We start from the raw sequence: 19,965 nt of genomic DNA, 5'->3' as shown, positions 1-19,965 counted from the left end.
GAGGAAACTGTGGCACAAGGCGCTTAGAAACTTGCCCATGGTCACGATCTGTAAATGGTACAGCCAGGATTTAAACCCAGATCTGGTAGACTCCAGAGCCTGTGTCCTTACCTGCTAAACTAACCAGGCATTCTCTGGCCTCATACCAACCCAAGAAGGCTGCTGGGAAGGCTGAGGCTCAGAGAGGCTCATTGATTTTCCAAGGTCACACAGCAATCAGAGCTCTTTCCATCTGTCCAGATTCATTCTTTGGATCCACAAACATTGAAAGTCCTTTGAGGCACTTTCAGGGATCGGGGAGACAGATGGGAAAACAGAACCTGACAGTCCAGTGGGACAAGGGCCATGATGAGAGAGTTACATGGGGTCATAGGAGCCCAGAGGGACAACAGGAGACTCTGGATGGGGCAGGGGAGGGGCCAGGGGAATGCTAAGCAGATGATGTTTGAACTGAGGGCTTTCCCACCCAGGGAAGGGTGGGGCCTGAAGGTGCCTCCGGCCAGTCCCTGACATTGGGTGCTACGGGGAGGGAAGAAGCATGAATTATCCCAGGATGCTCCTGATTGGGCCTTCAGGTACAGATGGAGAGGGGCTGAGGACAGTCACTGAGGGTGTGAATGCTGGACAGAGATGGGGCTCCCCTTAGGTGACCGAAGGCCTCATTTGATACATCATTACTGGTTTCACAAAAGCGAAGGGACACCTCCTCATACTCCTAAATCTGGATCTGTGCCCTCATAGTAATTGGGGGAAGGGCCCATTTGCCCCCAGATGGCATGGGGCTCTTGGCTATCCTCTGGGGGTAGGAGCTGCCCTGTGTGCTCCCAACCCTGGAGGTTCCAGAACCCAGCAGGGTCGTAACCACACGAGAGTGAAGCATCGTAACTCAAGTAGGCAAGAAGCCGGTCCCGGGGTCCTGTTCCCTCCCCTGACCCAAGGAAGCCCCTCAGGCAGATGGTCTCAGGAGGTCTATTTATCTCAGCGGCCACCTGCCCCGCCCCTGCCACAGCTCAGAGAGATAATCCAGGCACCTTGACCTGACAGTCGAGGACCTATGAGATCTGGGCCGGGCCATTCTCTCATTCTCCCCTCTATATCACACTCACTCAGCCACGCTGAACCATCTTCAGGTCTTACATGAGTTGTATTCCTTCTCCTCCAGACTTTTACACATGCTTTTCCCTTGTTCCCTTTGCTTAGAACCCTCTACCCAAACCTCAGCCTTTTTTTTTTTTTTTTGCTTTTTAGGGCCATACATGCAGCATATGGAAGTTCCCAGGTTAGGGGATGAATCAGAGCTGTAGCTGCCGGCCACGGCCATAGCCACAGCAACACCAGATCCGAGCCACATCTGTGACCTATACCACAGCTCACAGCAACACCAGATCCTTAACCCACTGAGCAAGGCCAAGGATCGAACCCAGGTCCAAATGGCTACTGGTCGGGTCCATTACTGCTGAGCCACAATGGGAACTCCCAAACCTCAATCTTTGATGACTAACTCTTACTCTCCTTCACATCTTAGTTTATAAACACCTCTTCTGGGAAGCCTTCCTGGAATTCTCCTCCAGACTTTTTTTTTTCCTGTTCTCACTGTTTCTTTAATATCTACATGGCTGTCTCTCTCACAAGACCGTGAGCTCTGAGGGGTTAGGGGCTGGGGCTGATTCATCACTATACATCCCAGCAGCCAGCACAGCAAATGTTTGTTGATGAATGAATAAGGAAATGAATGATTCCTGGTCTCAGTTCTGTTGCCAGAATAGTGCTTGGCATTAGATAGGTGCCCCATAATTATTTGTGGGATGAAAGAATTCGCTGCACATCCTTGGACAAGTCACTTCCTCCTCTGAGCCTCAGTTTCCTTCTCTGTATTAGAGGGATGCTAGTGTTCCCTTTGACTCCTTCACAAGTGAGCAAATGGCAGTGGGACCTTGCTGATTGCCCCAGGGCAGGGTTTCTCAGCCTGAGCAGTGTTGACATTTGGGGCTGGATAATTCCCTGTCTTGGGAGCTGTCCTGATGGGATGCGGCTAGATGCTGCACCCCCCGCCCCCCACTTGGTTGTGACATCCTGTAATGTCTCCAGACCTTGCCAAGTGTCCCCTCCAAGGGAGACTGCCCCAATCGAGAACTACTGCCCCAGAGCAAGCTGCCTGTGGCACAGGGGCTGAGGGAGCAGCAGTGTGTGCCCTGAAGATCCTGCCAAGGACAGAGGTCCCTAGGGGTTCAGAGAACAGTGACCTGGCTAGCTGGGCCCCTGCCTTTGTCTGTAGGCCTGTGAAGTCACTCTGGCTCCTTTGCCAAAACCAAGGCCCTTTATGTCCAGATGGGAGGGGCAGGTGCCCCCAGGGACCTAGCCCTGGATTCTAGCAGCTTCCTGCCTGCCCCATTTCCAGCTCAGGCTCCCTATTGGGTCACCTGAGAACTCTGTCTAGCACCTGTCCCTCCCGACTCTGGAAGCTCCACTCTCCGCCCCCACCCCCACCCCTGCCTCTGCTCTCAGCTGACACTGGAAACCCTCCTCCGACTGCCTGGCCTGATTGCCCAGCTCCCAGGGCACAGACTTCCTTCCTATCCAGGCCAAGTGGCCATTGTTCAGAGGACACCAGACACGGCTTCCTTTGCACCTGCCCCCCCCCCCCCCCCCCCCCCGCCCCCGGTTCTCCAAATCCAATCATTTTGGGTTCCTGCATTCACTGCCTAGCTGTGTGGCCCAGGGCAAATATCTCAGCTTGTCTCCTTATTTATAAGACAGGGATGGGGAAGGTGTGATTTATCTCCCAGGGTAGCTAGGAAAATTAAACATTAAGATTATTTGTGGGGTTCCTATGCGGCTTAGCGGGTTAAGAACCCAATGTTGTCTCCGTGAGGATGCGGGTTCCATCCCTGGCCCTTGCTCAGTGGGTTAAGGATCAGGCGGCACCACAAGCTGAGGCATAAGTCACAGATATGGCTCAGATCCGGTTCTGCCATGGCTGTGGCATAGGCATGCAGCTGCAGCTCTGATTTAACACCTAGCCCAAGAACTCCCATATGCTGCAGGTGTGGCTGTAAAAAGAAAAAAACAAAAGGATTATTTATTTGTGATAGTCCTGAAATCTGATAAGGGCCTGATACCTGTTTCTTATGATATCATGAATCATGAGGTGCTTCCTCATTCTTGCTGGATATGCTTTCTGGAGCCACATAAAGGAAAGAACATGGTATGAAAAGACAGCTCAAGTTCTAGCTCTGCTTCCAACCCCAAGTGGCAACTTGAGCAAGCAACTTATCTCAAAGAAATCGCCTTCGAGTTTCCTCTTCTGAAAATTTGTGCTCCTGGGGTTGCTGTGGTGTTCCCATGAGCTAGAGGGTGTGAAAATGTTTTTCAAATGCCCGCACTGTGCAGCTGGGGACCTGAGTAGACCAAAGGCCTGAGGGACCAGACTTTTTAAAGGTCTGAGCAGAGCAAAGAGCTGATGGTAGTTCTTGCCCTGTCAGGCCTTGAAGTCACTATCTTTGAGAACAAAGAGCCACTCACTGCAATTGATGGCACTGGACTTTGGAGCTTCCCTGCTGCCTGGGCCACTGCCATGTGTGGTTGATGGTGGCCAGGAGACAGTCTCCACCCCACCCACCTCCCGCCACACAGTCCATGATCCTTCCTGAATGTCTTTGACCTTGAAGTCTCAGAGAAGCTTAAATGCATGGACAACACACCTGGAGACCAGATGGGCTGCCTCAGTGCCTGCTTTCTGTTTTTATAAGTGCCCCAGGACCCAGAAAAGAGCTCTGATCTGTAAAATTGTGAACCCCAGGGGACAGGATTTGTTTCGCTGGCTCCATCACCTCTCCTGGGGATAAATGATGCATGGAGGGACTGCCACGACTTCAGCCCATCCTTTGGGGTGTAAAAGCCTCCTAGGAATCAGGCCACACCCTCTGCCTAATAAGAATGCCAGGCCCTGTCCTTCTACTGGCTGTTGAGCCCTGCCCCCTGTGGATCAGGTCCCACCCCCCCCCTTAGCCCCACCTCTACTGTCAGAACTGACCAATGAATAGCAGACCCTGCCCCTAGACCTACCCAGTAAGTGGCGGTCCTGTCCTCAAGCCCTCTCGGTCAGGGCACTGGGGTCAGCGCTCAATGCAGCGTGGATTTCCGCCATCCTACAGGCTTACTGTCTGCCCAATCTCAGAACCACTGAAAGCCCACTTGTCTGCCTCCTGGGGTGCCCTCCCCACTCATCAGCGGCACCAGAAAGGCCTGCATTGCCCACATTGCACTACTTAGGCTTGCAAGCAAGGGGGTGAGCCTCTCCTCTAGTCCTTCTTCCCTGAGCCTGGGTTTCCGCCTCTCTCTAGTCTCCTCAAATCATCCTGAGCACCTCAAATATAAGGCCCAGTTTCCCACGGGGCACTCACTGTGATATAACTACCCACACATTGGCATTGTGCCCATTCTGTCCCTTTTGCCCCTCTGCCATAGATGCCTGAGTATGACCCACATTCCACAAGTGGTAGGAGTGGCCCCGCGTGTGTCTGATTAGGTTCTTCTCTCCTGAGCTCCCCTCCCACACACACACATACCTCCTACACCCCTCCACCTCCTACCTCCTGACCCCACTGTGGGAACTCCCACATTCCTCGTGGCAGGAGCCTTCTGGTCTGACAGGCTGTGCTGTGACCAGACGACAGGGTGAAACGTTCATCCACTGACTCATGGCTTCCTCCTCACGGCTCCCCTCTTCTCTGTCCCTGGATAGAGAATTATGTTTCCATTGACCCCCCTCTATTCACAGGGCTAATTGTTTCCATACAGCTCTCTGACTTCTAAGAACAGGAAACAAGAGTGTAAAATTTAAAACTAAATTTATTCCTGACAGAGCTCATGGAAGCAGCTTGCTAGAAGTCAGTGGTCAGCTTTGTTAGCAGCTGTATGCACAGGAGCACAGTTCAGGGACTGGCCGTCACTCCCTCCTGGAGACAATTGCCATCATTGAGGCATGTGGTTTCTGTGCGTGTACGCAGTCGGCTGAGGTGGTTGAAGTAGGAGGTGATGCTGCAGCCAAGTGTAATCACACCCCCGCTCCACCAGATAAGGGAAGCCCCACAAACACGGATGGAGGAATCCTTCCTTTGCTCCAAGCTGGTGGTGGGATTCCTTTTCCTTTTCTCGCCTCTGTCTTGCTCTGTTCTGGAAATGGTCATCCAGCCTAAGGAGAGTCAGTTCCAAGTACCTCCTTCTCATTGGGCATCAGCTTCCCCAGGGAGGTGGGAGGAAACAGAGTCCTTGACAAGAGTCATGAGACTCTGAGAGCCAGACCTGCTACGCCAGGGTGGCCAGCCCAGAGCTGAGTGACCCAGCTTGTGCTGCCTGCCCCAAAAGCCACACAAGTGGGGTCAGTTTAATTTGGTGGGCCTTTCTGGAAAGCTTCTGCGTGCCAGACCCTGTGCTGGGCCCTGGGCCCACAAGGGAACACCTGGTTGGATAGCGCCCAGCCCTTGCCCTCCTGGTGTAAATGGGGGTAAGATAAAGGCACAGAAACCACACCTCGCATCAGGAGAAGGGCACAAACAAAGTTAAGGAATTTCAGAGGAAGGAGTGAGCACATCTACTGGGCAACCAGGGAAGGCTTCCCGGAGGCTGGGCCCTGGAACTGGGCCTTGGGGGTTGTCATTACAACAAGCAGAGAGAAGGTGGTGGAAAGAACAGTCTGGGCAAAGGCTTTGGGTCTGAGTGGGATGGGGGGTGGTGGGTGAGACGTAGGCAGGAAGAGAGGGCTGGGGTTGGACTGTACATGGTCTTGATGCATCCTGGCTCTGCCAATGTTTGCCAAGTGACCTAAGACTAGTCACACCTCCTCTGGGTCTCAGGTTCCCCATCTGTCAAAATGGGAGAGCTGGCCAGAGAGTTCCCTGGTGGCCTAGTAGTTAAAGATTCGGCATTGTCACTGCTGTGGCTCGAGTTTGATCTCCGGACTGGGAACTTCTGGATGCCACGAGTATAGCCCCCCAAAAAAGGGGTGGGGTGGGGGGGAGAGCTGGCTCAGAATCAGTGGTTTTTCAGCTCTTTCAGACCCATCATCTGCTTTTCATAATAAATTTGTAATGTCTCAAAGATAGGACCTTTTCACAACCTTCAAGAATATATATATGCATGTATGTACAAATATATGTATATATATATGCACTCTATGATATAAAGGAAAAATAGAAGGAAATTATTTATAGTAGTATATTGTATGTGTCAATTATGTACCTGCTTACTCACAACCACACTGAAAACCACAATGAAGGAGTCAGGTGCTCACATCACAGGTAAAACATCTTCTGCCTCAAATACCATCCAAAACAGGTATATTATATTAGTCAGTGATGTTGTCCTTAGACATATATTTTCCAAAAAAGCAAACGATTCTCAGTGGAGTTCTAGACAAATTCAGTCTCTCTCCCACCCCCGCCCCCGCCCCAGAGTTTACATGGGTGTTGCGTGTCAAAATACTCAGTTTATATTCAAACTGGACACCAGTGACTTCAGGTTTATATGGTACATGGAATTAAGTCGTAATCCAGATCATGGTAAAGGATGTTTTTCACCCACATGAGTATCTAGTGGAGTATCTGAAACTCTGGTGGGGCTGGTGGGACACTCTGTCCATCAGGGCATTTAGCATCCTTGGATCCCATCTACGGAGACAATCCAAACACCGCCACACATGGCCAGATCACCCTGCAGGGTGATTATCCAGCACCTGAATAATCTTTAAGCTCCCTCCCAGCCCTAGAATTACCCACTTCTGGACCTCATTCAGATGTATTCAACACATTTTTGTGGCGTGCCCCCTCTATGCCTGCCCCCAGGCACTGTTGGTGAACAAGCAGCCATGGTTTCTGTCCTCTGCAGCCAGGTCTAAATCTGGGAAGACTCTAGCTGTCATCTTTCCATTTCACAGAGGGGGACGCTGAGGCCCAGAGAGGGCAGGCTTGTATTCAGCATCACACAGCCTCCTGGGGACCAAGGGAACCTGGCCTTAGGGCGGCACCGTAGAACGGGGCCACAGCCCCTTCTCATCTTCTCTTCTTCCTCCATCCCCGCAGTGCCAGCCGCCCTGACCCTGGACCCAGGCACTGCCCACCAGCGCCTGATCCTGTCCGACGACTGCACCATTGTGGCCTATGGCAACCTGCACCCTCAGCCTCTGCAGGACTCGCCGAAGCGCTTCGATGTGGAGGTGTCGGTGCTGGGCTCTGAGGCCTTCAGCAGCGGTGTCCACTACTGGGAGGTGGTGGTGGCAGAGAAGACGCAGTGGGTGATCGGGCTTGCCCATGAGGCCGCGAGCCGCAAGGGCAGCATCCAGATCCAGCCCAGCCGTGGCTTCTACTGCATTGTCATGCACGACGGCAACCAGTACAGCGCCTGCACCGAGCCCTGGACGCGGCTCAACGTCCGCGACAAGCTCGACAAGGTGGGCGTCTTCCTGGACTATGACCAAGGCCTGCTCATCTTCTACAACGCCGACGACATGTCTTGGCTCTACACGTTCCGCGAGAAGTTCCCGGGCAAGCTCTGCTCCTACTTCAGCCCCGGGCAGAGCCACGCCAATGGCAAGAACGTGCAGCCACTGCGGATCAATACCGTCCGCATCTAGGGCGATGGAAGGAGACCACGGGCGCCCGGGAATGGTCACCAGCGAGGGCCCTGCCCAGGAGACCTGAGGCCTGGACCGCAGCCCAGCTGGGCCACCCTGAGGTCTCCAGGCAGTTGTTCACCCTTCAGCCTCCATTTCCCTGTCTGTAAAATGGGCCAGAGAGGTGTCTCCATGATTCCAGAACTCTTCCAGCACTGATGTTCTGTAGCTCTGACTTCCATGGGGATACAGCTTTAGTCCAAGGATGTGACATGGCTTCTCCTCAGAGCAGCCCCTGCCCAGCCCTCATCTTCCTTCTCTCAGGGGCAGGGGACTGTGTCCCTGTGTCTCCCTCCCATCCACATGCCCTGACCTCAGGATGTGTTAGAGTATTGCCCGCAGTTGGCAGCCCAAAAGATACACAGTGCCCTCCTATGCTCCCAGGCCTACGACGTGCCCATGACCAAGCTAGTGATGGGCCATTTTATCCTTGACCCCAGTCTATGGTGGACACAGGCAGCAGCCGGTCCCAGGGTTGCCTGAGAACCACCCTCTCCTTCCACCCCTGTACCAAGAGCTTTATGGTGCCTCTTTTACCCACTCAGGTGCAGGCAGAAATGATGTGGCCTGTGGAAGGCACCCAGCAGTGGAGCCCACATTTTACGGTCACCACGCCACCACCTTCCTGCCCACAGGTCTTAAGGCAGGATGATGGCACAGCCAAGGCTGATGCAGGACAAGAAGCACTGGATAGTGGCGGACCCTTGGATGGTGGAGGCCCCCAGCAGCTCTGAACAAGGGTCCAGCCAGGTCTCTGTGACCAGGCTAGGGGGGAGTGAGCCTGCGGAGAGCAGTTGTTTTAGTCAGGCCCTGAATGCTGGGATGGGCTGTTGGCTGGGCCCCCTCATCAGTCTTGGCATCTGCCTCAGTTGCGATACTGTTGCAGAAAGCAAGAGCTGCTTTGGCGAGTTTAATTAGACAAGGATTTATTACCAGGTCCCCAGTGGCTTTGCAAAGTCCCTGGAAAGGCTGGAGGAGCAGACGCTGCTGAATGTCCAGGAACAACTCCCAGCCACCAAATTCATCATTACCAGGAACACTGCTCCATCTGCAGGAAGCCACTGCATCAAGAGGGTGCTGGCTGTAGAACTGTGCTCCCTCTGCTACTGTCCAGGCCAGTGAGTGGACATCCTGAGGCCTGCCTCCCTCCACTCACATCAGTTTCCAGATCCAAATCTCTACGAGGGATTCTGTTTGGGGAAACTTAAATCAGATCCAGAACCTTGGCTGCAAGGGAGTCTGGGACATGTACTTTTCTTCTTTCCAGCCTCAGCCATACAAAAAGGCACAACAGAGGAAAGTTAGGATGGACGTTGAACAAGCGCACCCACAGTTTTTGCCACTGGAACCCGCCTCTGGGCCTTGGCTTTGGAGCAGCAGTGCCTCCAGGTGTCCTGCTCAGTGGCTCTGTTCCTGTCCAGGACAGGGGCCAGGGGCGGGGGGTGGGGGTGGGGGGCAGGCCTGCGGGACCAAGCTGAAGTGTCTCGTAGGCCTTGGCTTTTCTTTCTAATCCTGGGGCCTAGATTCTGAACTTGGGGTCTCTGACCCCACCCATCTCAAAGGAGCCAGACTAGCTGAACTTGGGGGGCTCCCTCCTCATAACTGTTCACCCCCTGGGGCCTTCCCTTGGGCAGGAGGAATCCTCAGTCTCAGCTACCAGAATATCTGGGCCACCCCCAGCAGTATTTTTATTTTAAATGTTGCCCATTTTGTGAGTTATGATGAATTTGTATTAAATTAAAGTTACAGGCTGTGCAGAGTCACTTCCATTCAGACACACCCTGCGATCACATCTGTTTCGGCGCAGGCAGGGTACCTGCATTAGCATAGCTAATCCACAAAGCAAGGATATTATGGATAGTATTATGCCCATTTTATGGGGTGGGAGGGGGCGGGGGGCAGGGGAAATGAGGTTTAGAGAGAGGCCATGACTTGCCTTCAGTCCTGTGTCCCACACTGGTGAATTTAAAACAGTGGGCCCGAGGCACCTACATCATGACTTTTCATCTGGGAAAGACTATCGGCTGCCTGGAGGAGAGCATGGTGGTAGCCTTAGGAGCAGACAGAGGGAAGCTCCTGAGACAGTGACAAGAGCCTGGTCATTGGAACCCCACAGACCTGGGCTTAAATCCAGGCCCCGTCACTGTGTGATCTTAGAGAAATGACTCAACCTCTCTGGACCTCAGTTTTTCCACATGGGAAAAATCACGCCAATCTCACACAATATATTGGTGAGCTGCAAAGTGCCTCTCATGCCAGCTGCCTCCCACAGTCAGGGCCTGGAACTGTGTGGGGTTTCTGAACCTCTGGGCTGGCTCTGCCCCTGAGGAGTCTGTCTTCTTCCTTGTGCCTCGTGAGGGGCGGGGGACCACCTAGGCCAGGAAGGTCCTCAGGTCGCTGTGTAGAAGGAGGTCCATCCCACCTCTGATGGATGGGGAAGCGGCCTGGCTGGGAGTCAGGGCCCCACAGAGAAAGGCCACTGGGGCCCCCCCGCAGTTGCACAGTGCAGCAGCCTTGGAAACAAGACCCCTGGGTCTAGTCTTAATTCTGGGCCGACTCATTTTGTACCCTGAAGGTCCTTTCCTCGGTGTCCTCACCTGCAGAATGAGGGAGGTTGGACCTCTCTGAGGCACCAGGTGGATCTTCATCTGTACCTGGAGGTCGGGGGGGCAGGGGGAGAGGGAACTACTCCAGCCATGGACTTGTTTGGGGAGGAGGGACATGAACAAGGGCAGGGCGGGGGGGGGTTGTTGGCAAGGGTGGAGGAGGAGGTCTCTGAATGGCTGATGGAGAGCACCCCAGTTTGCAGAGAAGTAGGGGGTGATACTGGGACTAGACTATCCCCATCCCACCCTCGCCCCATGCTCTCAGATCCCTGTGACTCCCCCAAAGCCACACCCCTCCATTTGTGCTCAGTGGGCCTGTCCTCTGGAGGAGAATCGCCCTGTCTATGGCGCGCCCCTCTTCTCCCCCCTCCCAATCTCAGATCAGGTCCTAGAAATGTTGGCCAATGCCTGGTCTTCGCTCCCGATCTCCAAGTGTCCGGGAAGAACTGTAGGGGCCTAATTTGAACACCCAGCTGGGGACTCTGGGAAATTAGGGTGCCTCCAAGAGGAATGAAGTGTCCAGAGACTTCCTGAATGAAAGAACCTAGGGGTTGTCAAGCTAAGGCCAGGACCCCACACTTAACACAGGTCATTGAAGACAGGAGGCCAAGGCAGCCCAGCCCTGGAGAGGAAGGGGGAGCAGCAAAGATCTTCCCCAAGACAGGAAAGAATTGACAGAATGAAAGAAATCCCATTGCCATCCCTGTTTGTGGTCAGCAAGCAAAGTGCTGTTACTTTTTGTACCTTATCTAACATCAAGACAAGTCCATGAGGTCGGTATCATTATCTCAGTGTTTGAAACTCTACTTCCTGGGGGATCCGCAGCCAGGACTCATTAGAGCTGGAAATCAGACCCAGGCCCATCCAAGGCTAAAGTCCAACCCTTTACTGACCTCCCTGAAGATCCTTCTCAACTTTGAGGACCGCTTCCTTGATAAGCAGAAGCCACCAGATTCCCCCTGGGATTCAAAGTGAGAGCTTAACCCAGGCTCCAGATCATTGAATTATGCAATTGTGAGTCAAGTCTCATCTGTAAGCCCCGCCTCACAGAGCTCCCCGGTCCAGGGTGGATCCATGAAGGCACTATGGGACCCTGAGAAAATCCCTCTCCCTTCCCTGGACCTCAGTTTCCCCACCTTTATTGGGGAGGGGCTAGAGAGCTAGCTAATTGATTGCCAGGGTAGTGGCTCTGATGGTTCAGGATTCTGTAAGTCTAATGTTGGACCCAGGGCTTGGCCTGCTCAGCACCTAACAAGGCCATTAGCTCTGGGTCTTTCTCTCTGGGGTGTCAGCAGGAACAGAAAACAACAGAGATAAGGTCTCTTGGCAGCACAGTCTTGGCTTCGGGACTCTGGGGATGGACCTTCCCTCCTGCAAGAGAAGCCATCCTGGGAGGCTGACTGCTCAAACCTGGGCAGCATTCCTGGCTTCCTCCCCTCCTGCCTGAGTCCTGGCTCTGTTCACTGTCCCCAAATGCTCCACCAGAATGTCAGTTGCAAAGGACTGTGTCACAGGCTTACATGCAGGGAGCCTGAGGTTGGGTGGGGGCGGGGGGGGGGGGGGTGCTGGCCGAGGTGCTGAATCATTATTGGCCATCAGGGCAAGGTTAATTTTCCCTCCCTCTGGGACACCTACAATTCTAGCCAGTGTCTCTGGGGAAGAGGAGGTGATAGAAAGCAGAACAGAAATGAGGGGGAGTGAGGGAGAGAGGGAAAGCAGAGAGGCCTTCAGGAGGCAGAGCCTTCAAAAAATAGCAATAGCAGGAGATGAGGAAAGACTTTTATTTTTAAATATGCTCATTTTCCTTTGTTTTTCTTCTCCATCTGGATGAAATTATGTGGATTTTTGTTTACCCCAGATAGAGAGTAGAACAGTTTTCCAACTTTCAAAAATTTGACGGTCGGTTCTATCTTATTTCTGACCATTACGAAATGCCCCCGTTCACCCGAGGAATCCAATGAAGTAGGGAAGAGCTGGCATTTTGGACCAGAGGACCGGGAGCTTCCTACTCTGATGTCATGACAGGGAGACCCTTTCAAGAGGCTAGGGCCAGAGGCACAAAGCCCAGGCTCTGGTGAGCTCTCAAAAACTGTGGGCTGCCATGTGACCAAGTCTGAATGCTGGAGGAGCCTAGAGGTTCCTCCGGCCTAATCCTGAGGCCCAGAGAGGGTTTCTAGCTCAAGGTCATAGAACACATGGCAGAGCCAAGGCTGGAACCCAGGTGTCCTGGCTTCTGGTTGCTGAGGAGGGAGAATGGCCTGCTGAGAGGGCCCCTACCCAGGCAAGAAAAAGGAGCACAGAGGGTCAGCTGGAAGGGGTCAGGGCAGGACTGAGGAGGGTGGGGCTTAGAAGAGAAGAGCCCCCATAACTAAAAGGTCAGTGGGGTGTAGGGGTGCCCTCAGAGTTGAGGACTGCAGCTCCTCAGAAGGAAAGAACAAAGCAAAGTCAGGAATTCCTCTCTGGGGTGGAAACAGCCCAGCTGAGCATGCTGGTCAGCATCACAGACTCCAGAACGTGATGCTAAGAGACCACCTGTCTCAACGCCATGATTCCACAGGTAAGAAAACGGAGACCCAGATGTGACGTCACCTAGGAGGCAGAGCCAGATCCAGACTCAGGTCTCCAGACTCACAGCCATCGGCTCTTTTCATGCAACCTTTAATCTCCCCACTGTGGATTCTGATGGCTCCTCCCACCCCCTGGGAACCTGCAGTCTGAACAGAAGGAGAAGGGGAGTGGCCAGGGTCCCGGCAGCCCCAGGCACCGAGAGCTCTGTACCTTTCTCCATCCTCTCCCCAAAGAGAACAGAGAATTGGCTGGGACCCCAATGGCCCCTCCTCCAGGGCAGAGTCAATTGGTGCCTGCTCACACCTGCTACCTCCCTTACTGGCAACAGAATCAGAGCCAGCACCAGCCACAGCAAGGACAAAGCCACCTGGGCAGCTGCTGGAGCCACAGGGAGACAGAGGTAAGCAAGGGCATTGAGAGCAATGGCCCAAGGGGTCCTCTGATCCCATGGCACTAGAGTCAGCCCTGGTACCACAGGTGGTTTGAGGATTTGGAATTTTTATTCCCAGATAAGAGGCTTTGCCCTCTCACTCCCTGTAGGCTGAGCCCCTGGGCTTGCTTCCTCTACCTGCTGCAAACCCCAGACCTTCCATGACCAAGCTGCCAGATCTACAAACCAGGAATGGGGTCCTGGGGGCAGCAGCTCTTCTCCTGCCACTGGGAGAGGGGAGAAGCAGATAAGGTCCCCAGGAGGTCCCAGGAGAAGCAGAGACCAGATGGAGGTGTGTCTGTCTCATAGGTGTGGACTGCGCATCGAGATCTGAGCTAAATCTGGAGTGAGTCCAGTGACCCTGGACAGCTTTCTGCATTGTCACCTGTGGGTGTCCACCCCTCATTGGTTCAGCAAGAGAGATGGGTGGCCCTGGGCTATGGGGCAACCACAGGTTCTAATGTTCTAGCTTGAGGCAGCTTCATGAAATCTGCCCAACAGTGCCCACTCCCTTCACCCTCCCTCTTCTTCTTTTCTTTTTTAATCGGCCGCACCCACAGCATTTGGAAGTTCCCAGGCCAGGGACTGAATCCAAGGCCCAGCTGCAACCTACACCATAGCTGCAGCAACACTGGATCCTTTAACTCACTGCGCCGGGCTGGTGATCAAACCTGCATCTCTGCAGCGACCTGAGTCGCTGCAGTCAGGTTCTTAACCCACTGCACCACAGTGGGAACTCTTACCCTCCCTCTTCTTTCAGGGGTCTCCCTCAGTCACACTCGTGGAAAGTCCTCCTCCACGCCTTTCATTCCTCCATCAAAACTTAGCCTCCTGCATTCCTCACTAACTTATGGTTTGCAGGGCCTCCCCCCAAAACCCATGAACATAGAAACCTCTCTTAAAGAGTAGCTGTGGTGGGGAGTTCCCATGGTGGCGCTGTGGAAGCAACTCCGACTAGGAACCATGAGGATGCAGGTTCAATTCCTGGCCTCGCTCAGTGGGTTAAGGATCCGGTGTTGCCGTGAACTGTGGTGTAGCTCGCAGATGCGGCTCGGATCCCCCGTTGCTGTGGCTGTGGTGTAGGCTGGCAGCTATAGCTCTGATTGGTTCTCCTAGCCTGGGAACCTCCATATGCTGTGGGTACAGCCCTAAAAAAAAAAAAAAAAAAAAAAAAAAGGAAAGAAAAAAGTAGCTGTGGTGGGATTTTAGCACCACACCAACAAGTGGAAGAAAGATAATAATGAGGATGGGAAGGCAGAGGAGACTTCTTATGATTCCATCTGGGCAGCACTACAGCAGCTGTTACTGAATGGGCACAGACCTGGCCAGAAATGATCGTGGCTCCTATGCACTGATCCAAGCCCTGCTCTTGGTCCAGCCTTCAGCCCTCACTCCCCCTCACCAATACCGAAGAGGCTCATGGTGACACAACATTGCCTTTCTGTTTTCAGGGTCTCCCAGTGGAGGAGAAAAAGAGTATGCATATAATGCTAGAATCAGAGCACTCAGAATATTAGGATCCCAAATGGACAGTGTTAAGCATAATTTGGCCCTTAACACAAGCTTTTGTAATACTTGTCCACCTCCTAGAATTCCCTTGCCTTCCTTTATCTTCCTGTTGAGATCTTACTCATCCTTCAAGTCCCATTCAAGGTGAAGCTGTCCTAGGTGTTCAGGTCCAGCAGAACGCAGTGTTCTGGGCTTGTGGCACTTTGGGTCTTCCATTGCCACTAGACCATGAGCATCTTGAAGCAGGACTCGTGTCCCATGGTTCTGCCCACTGGGGGCAGAGAGGGTCTCAGAGAATGTTTGCTGGCTAGAACTGGTGAGTGTCCAAGCTGGAATCAAGAAAGCACTCCATGTCCAAGTTGGGTGGAATCTTAGAGAAGGAGGATGGTTCCTCCTTAAAGATGCTCAGGGTGAGTCCCCTGACCACCCCCAGCCAGATTCTGCACAGAGAGAACCAGCAAGAGTGAGCAAGACAAGGAACATTGTTTGTTTGTCTATTTTTTTTCCCAATTACAAAATAACTTCTGCTCTCTGCAGAAAACATTCAAATAAACCTAAGATCATAAAGCAGAAAGTCCTCTCACCCTGCTCCCAGGAGTAAACAGCTGTTAACAGTTTGGTGAAGATCCTTCCAGGCATTCCTGCTTATGCACGAGCAAAACTAGATTTTTTTTTTTTCTTATAAAAATAAGTTCATTCTTCCTTTCCTATGAGTTCTGTAAATTTCTGAAGTGGAATTTGTTGGTCAAAAGGCTTGCTCACTTAAAATGCGTCGCTTTCCTAAGTAATTTTTTTTTCTTATAACATGTTCATTGCAGAAAATTTGGAAAATACAGTCAAGACACTCAGAGAAAAATTACCCATCAACCATTATTTGGAGATAACCACTGCTAGCATTTTTTTTTTTTTCTGTCTTTTTAGGGCCGCACCCGAAGCATATGGAAGTCTCCAGGCTAGGCATCGAATCAGAACTATAGCCACCGCCTATACCATAGCCACAGCAACACTAGATTGGAGCCATGTCTGTCTGTGACCTACACCATAGCTAATGGCAATGCCAGATCTTTAACCCACTCATCAGGGCCAGGGATCAAGCCCTCATCCTCATGGATACTAGTTGGGTTCATTTCCGCTGAGCCATGATAGGAACTCCCACTGCTAGCAATTTGAGGATAAGGTTTACAGGGTTTTTTTTTTCCATGAGTATATGCGTTTATTTACAAAAATCAGAATACACTCTCCTATTGTTCCATAGCCTATTTTTTTCTCCACTTGGTAACAGATTGTGTGCATTTTTCCATGTTGTTAAATAGTCTTCTACAGCATCTGTTTAATATGATGAGATTGTTTGACCTTGAGGGGTCCCCTAGAGGCCTGCTTTTCCTGACCCCTTCTGAGCAGAGAGCCTGCTACAACAGTTGGCCAGAACCTGTTGCTCCAGGATGTAACCTTGGCCTACCCCCCACTTTCAGGAAACGAAGGCCTGGGAAGCCCTTGAGCACCTGCACCGCCACCCCTCCTGAGTGGAGGCCCCAACGCCCCATTGATAGGCTCAGATCCCTCCTGTAACTTCTCCACTGCTGCCCCCCAATGCAGTAAGTAGACACCTGCCCCTTTCCTCTGCTGCCTTCCTGGACTTTGGGCTCCTCTGATCCTGGGGGTGGGGATTTAAGTGATCCTGACCTTGAGGTGGAGAAAGGCCTCTGGAATCAGGTCGGGGGTAAAGGGAGGAGTTCCACTTGCCCTTGTACTTCAGCCAGTTTCCCTGATACTCTCCAGACTGGAGGAGGAACAGGAGCAAGTCGTCAGGGAGGGGCTGGGGCAGGAAGCTGAGCCACTTGAAAGCTTTCTAGTTCCCAAAGCAAATACTCCATTTCCCAGCCTAAGCCCATGATCTGTCCCAGGAAGTTACCAGCCAAAGAGCATAGAACTAAGTGTGATCTTGGATAAGACCTTTTTCCCCTTGCTGGTGGGGGCTGGGAGGGGAGCAGGGGGGTGTTATCTTCAGTCTTCTCATCAACATAACATGTGGTTCCTAAGGCACTGTCTCAGCTCTGGAATTCTGTAATCCAATCTGAACCCATGCACTCTTTCCTCTCCAAGCCCCTGCACACCCTATGATTTGTTGAACCTAATTGTGCACCAGGCCTTGTTTGAGGGACCTTTAAGATGAGGTGGATTATTCGCTGTCATCTCCTTTAATCCTCACAACAATCCTGAGAGGAGGTATTACTTTTATGCCCATTTTACAGATGAGAACACTAAGTCCAGAGAGTTAAGATGATTTTCCAATTAAGTGGTAATGCTTAGATTTGAACCCAGGGTTGTGTGACTCCCAAACGTGTGACACTGCCTTACTTGTCCTCCTACCTCCGCACCACTGTGATGTGGGCAGGGAATCAATGCTACAGCTGAGGAAACTGAGGTCAGAGAGGGAAGATGAATTCCTCAAGGTCACCCAAAGCGAGATAAATCCAGGCTTTGTGCCTCCCAGCCCATCCTCACCTCCTGCCCAGCACCTGCTAGTTTTCAAAGAGGGAAGCTGGTGAGTCAGAAACAGCCCAGCACTGAATGAGGGTAGGGAGGTCAGGTGGGGAGGCTGTGTTTGTTCAGCCCAGCCTGGTCCACCCCCCCACCTCCCCAGCTCCATCCAGAGAAGTACTGACTTTGGGCAGGTCCCGAAGGAGAAAAGGTGACACTGCCTATGGGTGGGGATGGGCGGGTCAGAGAAGCCCCTTCCCTACTCTCCTCCTAGACGCCCCACTGTGCTCTCCACTCCCTCGCTCTCCCATTCGGTCACTCACCTGACAAATCCCTATCAAGTGCCTGCTACTGCTGGCGCTGGCGCTGAGCTATGCAAGGACGGGTGCATCCCAGGTGTCTATCAAGGAGCTGATAGGCAGACACAGCACATGTGCTGCGGGCTGGGCTGGGACAGGAGGGGAACCCCAGGAACTTGGAGTGGAGGGGCCTGCTGGAGGAGGTACCATGGAAGCCGAGGCCTGCAGCATGAGTGAGACTTGAGCAATGTATTCCAAGAAGAGGGAATAGCATGCGCTAGGGAGAGGAGGCTGGAAATGAGGTTGTGCAGCTAGGGGTTGAATGTAAGGCAGAAGGGCAGAGCAGTGAGGTTGGAGAGGAAGGCTGGACTGGGTCATGCCATCCTTTGAGCCATCTGAGGGCAATGGGGGCCATGACAAGGAATTAAGCAGGGAAGGAAGATGGTCATATTTGCATGGGGTGGGGCACAGCTGGAGGCAGGGAGTCCAGAGAGAAGGCTGAAAGATGGTAAGGCTGAAGGGGGAGGGGTGGTAAAGGAAGAAGTGAAAGATGGGGAGTTCCCATCGTGGCTCAGCAGTAACGAACCCGACTAGTATCCATGAGGACGTGGGTTTGATCCCTGGCCTCACTTGGTGGGTTAAGGATCTGATGTTGCCCTGAGCTGCAGTGTAGGTCGCAACCTACACTGGGACCTCACGTTGCTGTGGCTGTGGCATAGACCAGCAGCTGCAGCCCTGATTTAACTCCTAGCCTGGGAACCCCCATATGCCGCAGTGTGGCCCTAAAAAGACAAAAAAAAAAAAAAAGAAGAAGAAGAAGAGGCGAAAAATGGAAGAAATGACAGTTCTCCTGAGAAATGTCTAGAGCTGGGTTACTTAGCCTTCTTCCCCTATGTCAAGAGCCCCAGAAAGGACAGGCACAGAAAGCTGGCAGTTCTGTAGAACAAAACTCAGAGCCCCCTCATTGGTCCTGGCACCAGCAGAATCCTGAGAATTTGAAGCTTGCAGTTTCCCACACCACAGCATCCCTGGGTAAACCTGCCCAGAGGCAGGATGCTCACTAGCTCCTCCAGTCATGGAGGTCCCTCCTCACATGGGTCCCCTCCTATCCTCACTGGCCCTAGCTCTGTCCTCCTGGCCCCCCTCTCCAAGGCCTCCTCTCCATAGGACAGCCCTTTAAAGGTCCCTCTGTTAACTCCTTTCCCAAGGACACCTTCTCATTCTTCAGCTGAATAAACTGAGGCAGGACTAGGGGATCCCTCTGCTACCTAAGCACCTTAGCTGACACGAGCAAAGGGTAGTCAGCCTGGGTTCAAATCTTGGCCCTGCCACTTACCAGCTGGGTGATCTTGGGCAAGACACCACACCTGGATAGCCTCAGTTTTCCCATCTGAAAAACAGTGATAATAACAGCTACCCTTGCAGAGTTGCTGTGAGGACCAAGGGAGTCAAACCCATCGTAATACCTAAGGAGAGCTAGACTTTCCCGAGGGACTAGCATATGCCGGGTGTTGTTTTACTGAGCTGGGCCACATCCCCGGCCCATTGCAATTGTTCAAGACATGCTTATTGGGAAGCATGTGAATAGCATGAAGGCCTGGCAGCAAGGAGATCTGGGTTCAAATCCTCCCTTTGCCCCTTATTACCTTTTTAACCTCGGACAAACCAGCCCCTGTATCTCAGCCTCTCTATCTGGTGAGTGGGAATAGCAGAGGCATCTGGTCACATTGGATAAGACAGGATATATGAAGCATCAGGTGTTACCAGCATCTTTTCTCCCCCTTTAAGTCCACAAGCACCTTCTAAGTGCCAAACACTGGAGGAAAATAACTATTGGCTCCTCGTCCAAGGTCGTTCAATCTTTGCCTTCAAGCACGTTCTTGCCCTGAACCATGCCTTCTCCAGACCTGGAACCCTAATACTGTGTGGGCCACAGCTACTGAGGGCAGGGACACAGCCTACCCCTGGGGAGAAGTCCACTACCCATGCCTTGATGCCTCTGTCCCTTTGGCCAGACGTGGGTGGCCTGCAGGCTGCGGTGATCATCATCCCAACCCTGCTCTCCTCGTCCTCTCTGCTGGTCATCAGCTGCATCTTATGGAAGACATGCCGTCGGTGGTCTCGGGTCAGCCACTCCAGCCCACCGTCCATGCCCAGGTAAGCGGCTCAAGGACACTAAGGACAGCGAGGTTCCATTTCTGCTTTATTCTTTGTCTCCTTGGGAAAAGCCCTATCGCATCTTTATTGCCCAAAGGTGGCACATGGGACCATTAGGAGGAGAAACTCTCCTTACTCTCCAGAGGCAACAACAGATGATGATGTGCTGAGCTGGACAAAGCCTTGCAGAGGTCACAACCACGTGTGTGGCCTCAGAGTCTCCTATGCCCTTGTGCAGGTTCTGCT

The 19,965-nt window shown here is 52.6% G+C and overlaps 1 protein-coding gene across 1 annotated transcript in view; it reads left to right on the top strand.

Annotated features, from left to right (window-relative positions):
• The window catches only part of TRIM62 (tripartite motif containing 62), a 35,634-nt gene extending 26,214 nt beyond the window's left edge, over positions 1-9,420 (top strand). The window contains exon 6 of the mRNA XM_047793145.1: positions 7,080-9,420. Coding sequence (XP_047649101.1) covers positions 7,080-7,630 — 551 coding nt within the window. The 3' untranslated portion in view covers positions 7,631-9,420. The remainder of the gene's footprint in view (positions 1-7,079) is intronic.
• The last annotated feature ends 10,545 nt before the right edge of the window (positions 9,421-19,965 follow it).

Source organism: Phacochoerus africanus, chromosome 8 (assembly GCF_016906955.1).
Source record: "Phacochoerus africanus isolate WHEZ1 chromosome 8, ROS_Pafr_v1, whole genome shotgun sequence".
Classification (NCBI taxonomy): domain Eukaryota; kingdom Metazoa; phylum Chordata; class Mammalia; order Artiodactyla; family Suidae; genus Phacochoerus; species Phacochoerus africanus.
The sequence above is the reverse complement of the archived record's forward strand: the minus strand, read 5'-3'. Positions and strand labels throughout refer to the sequence as shown.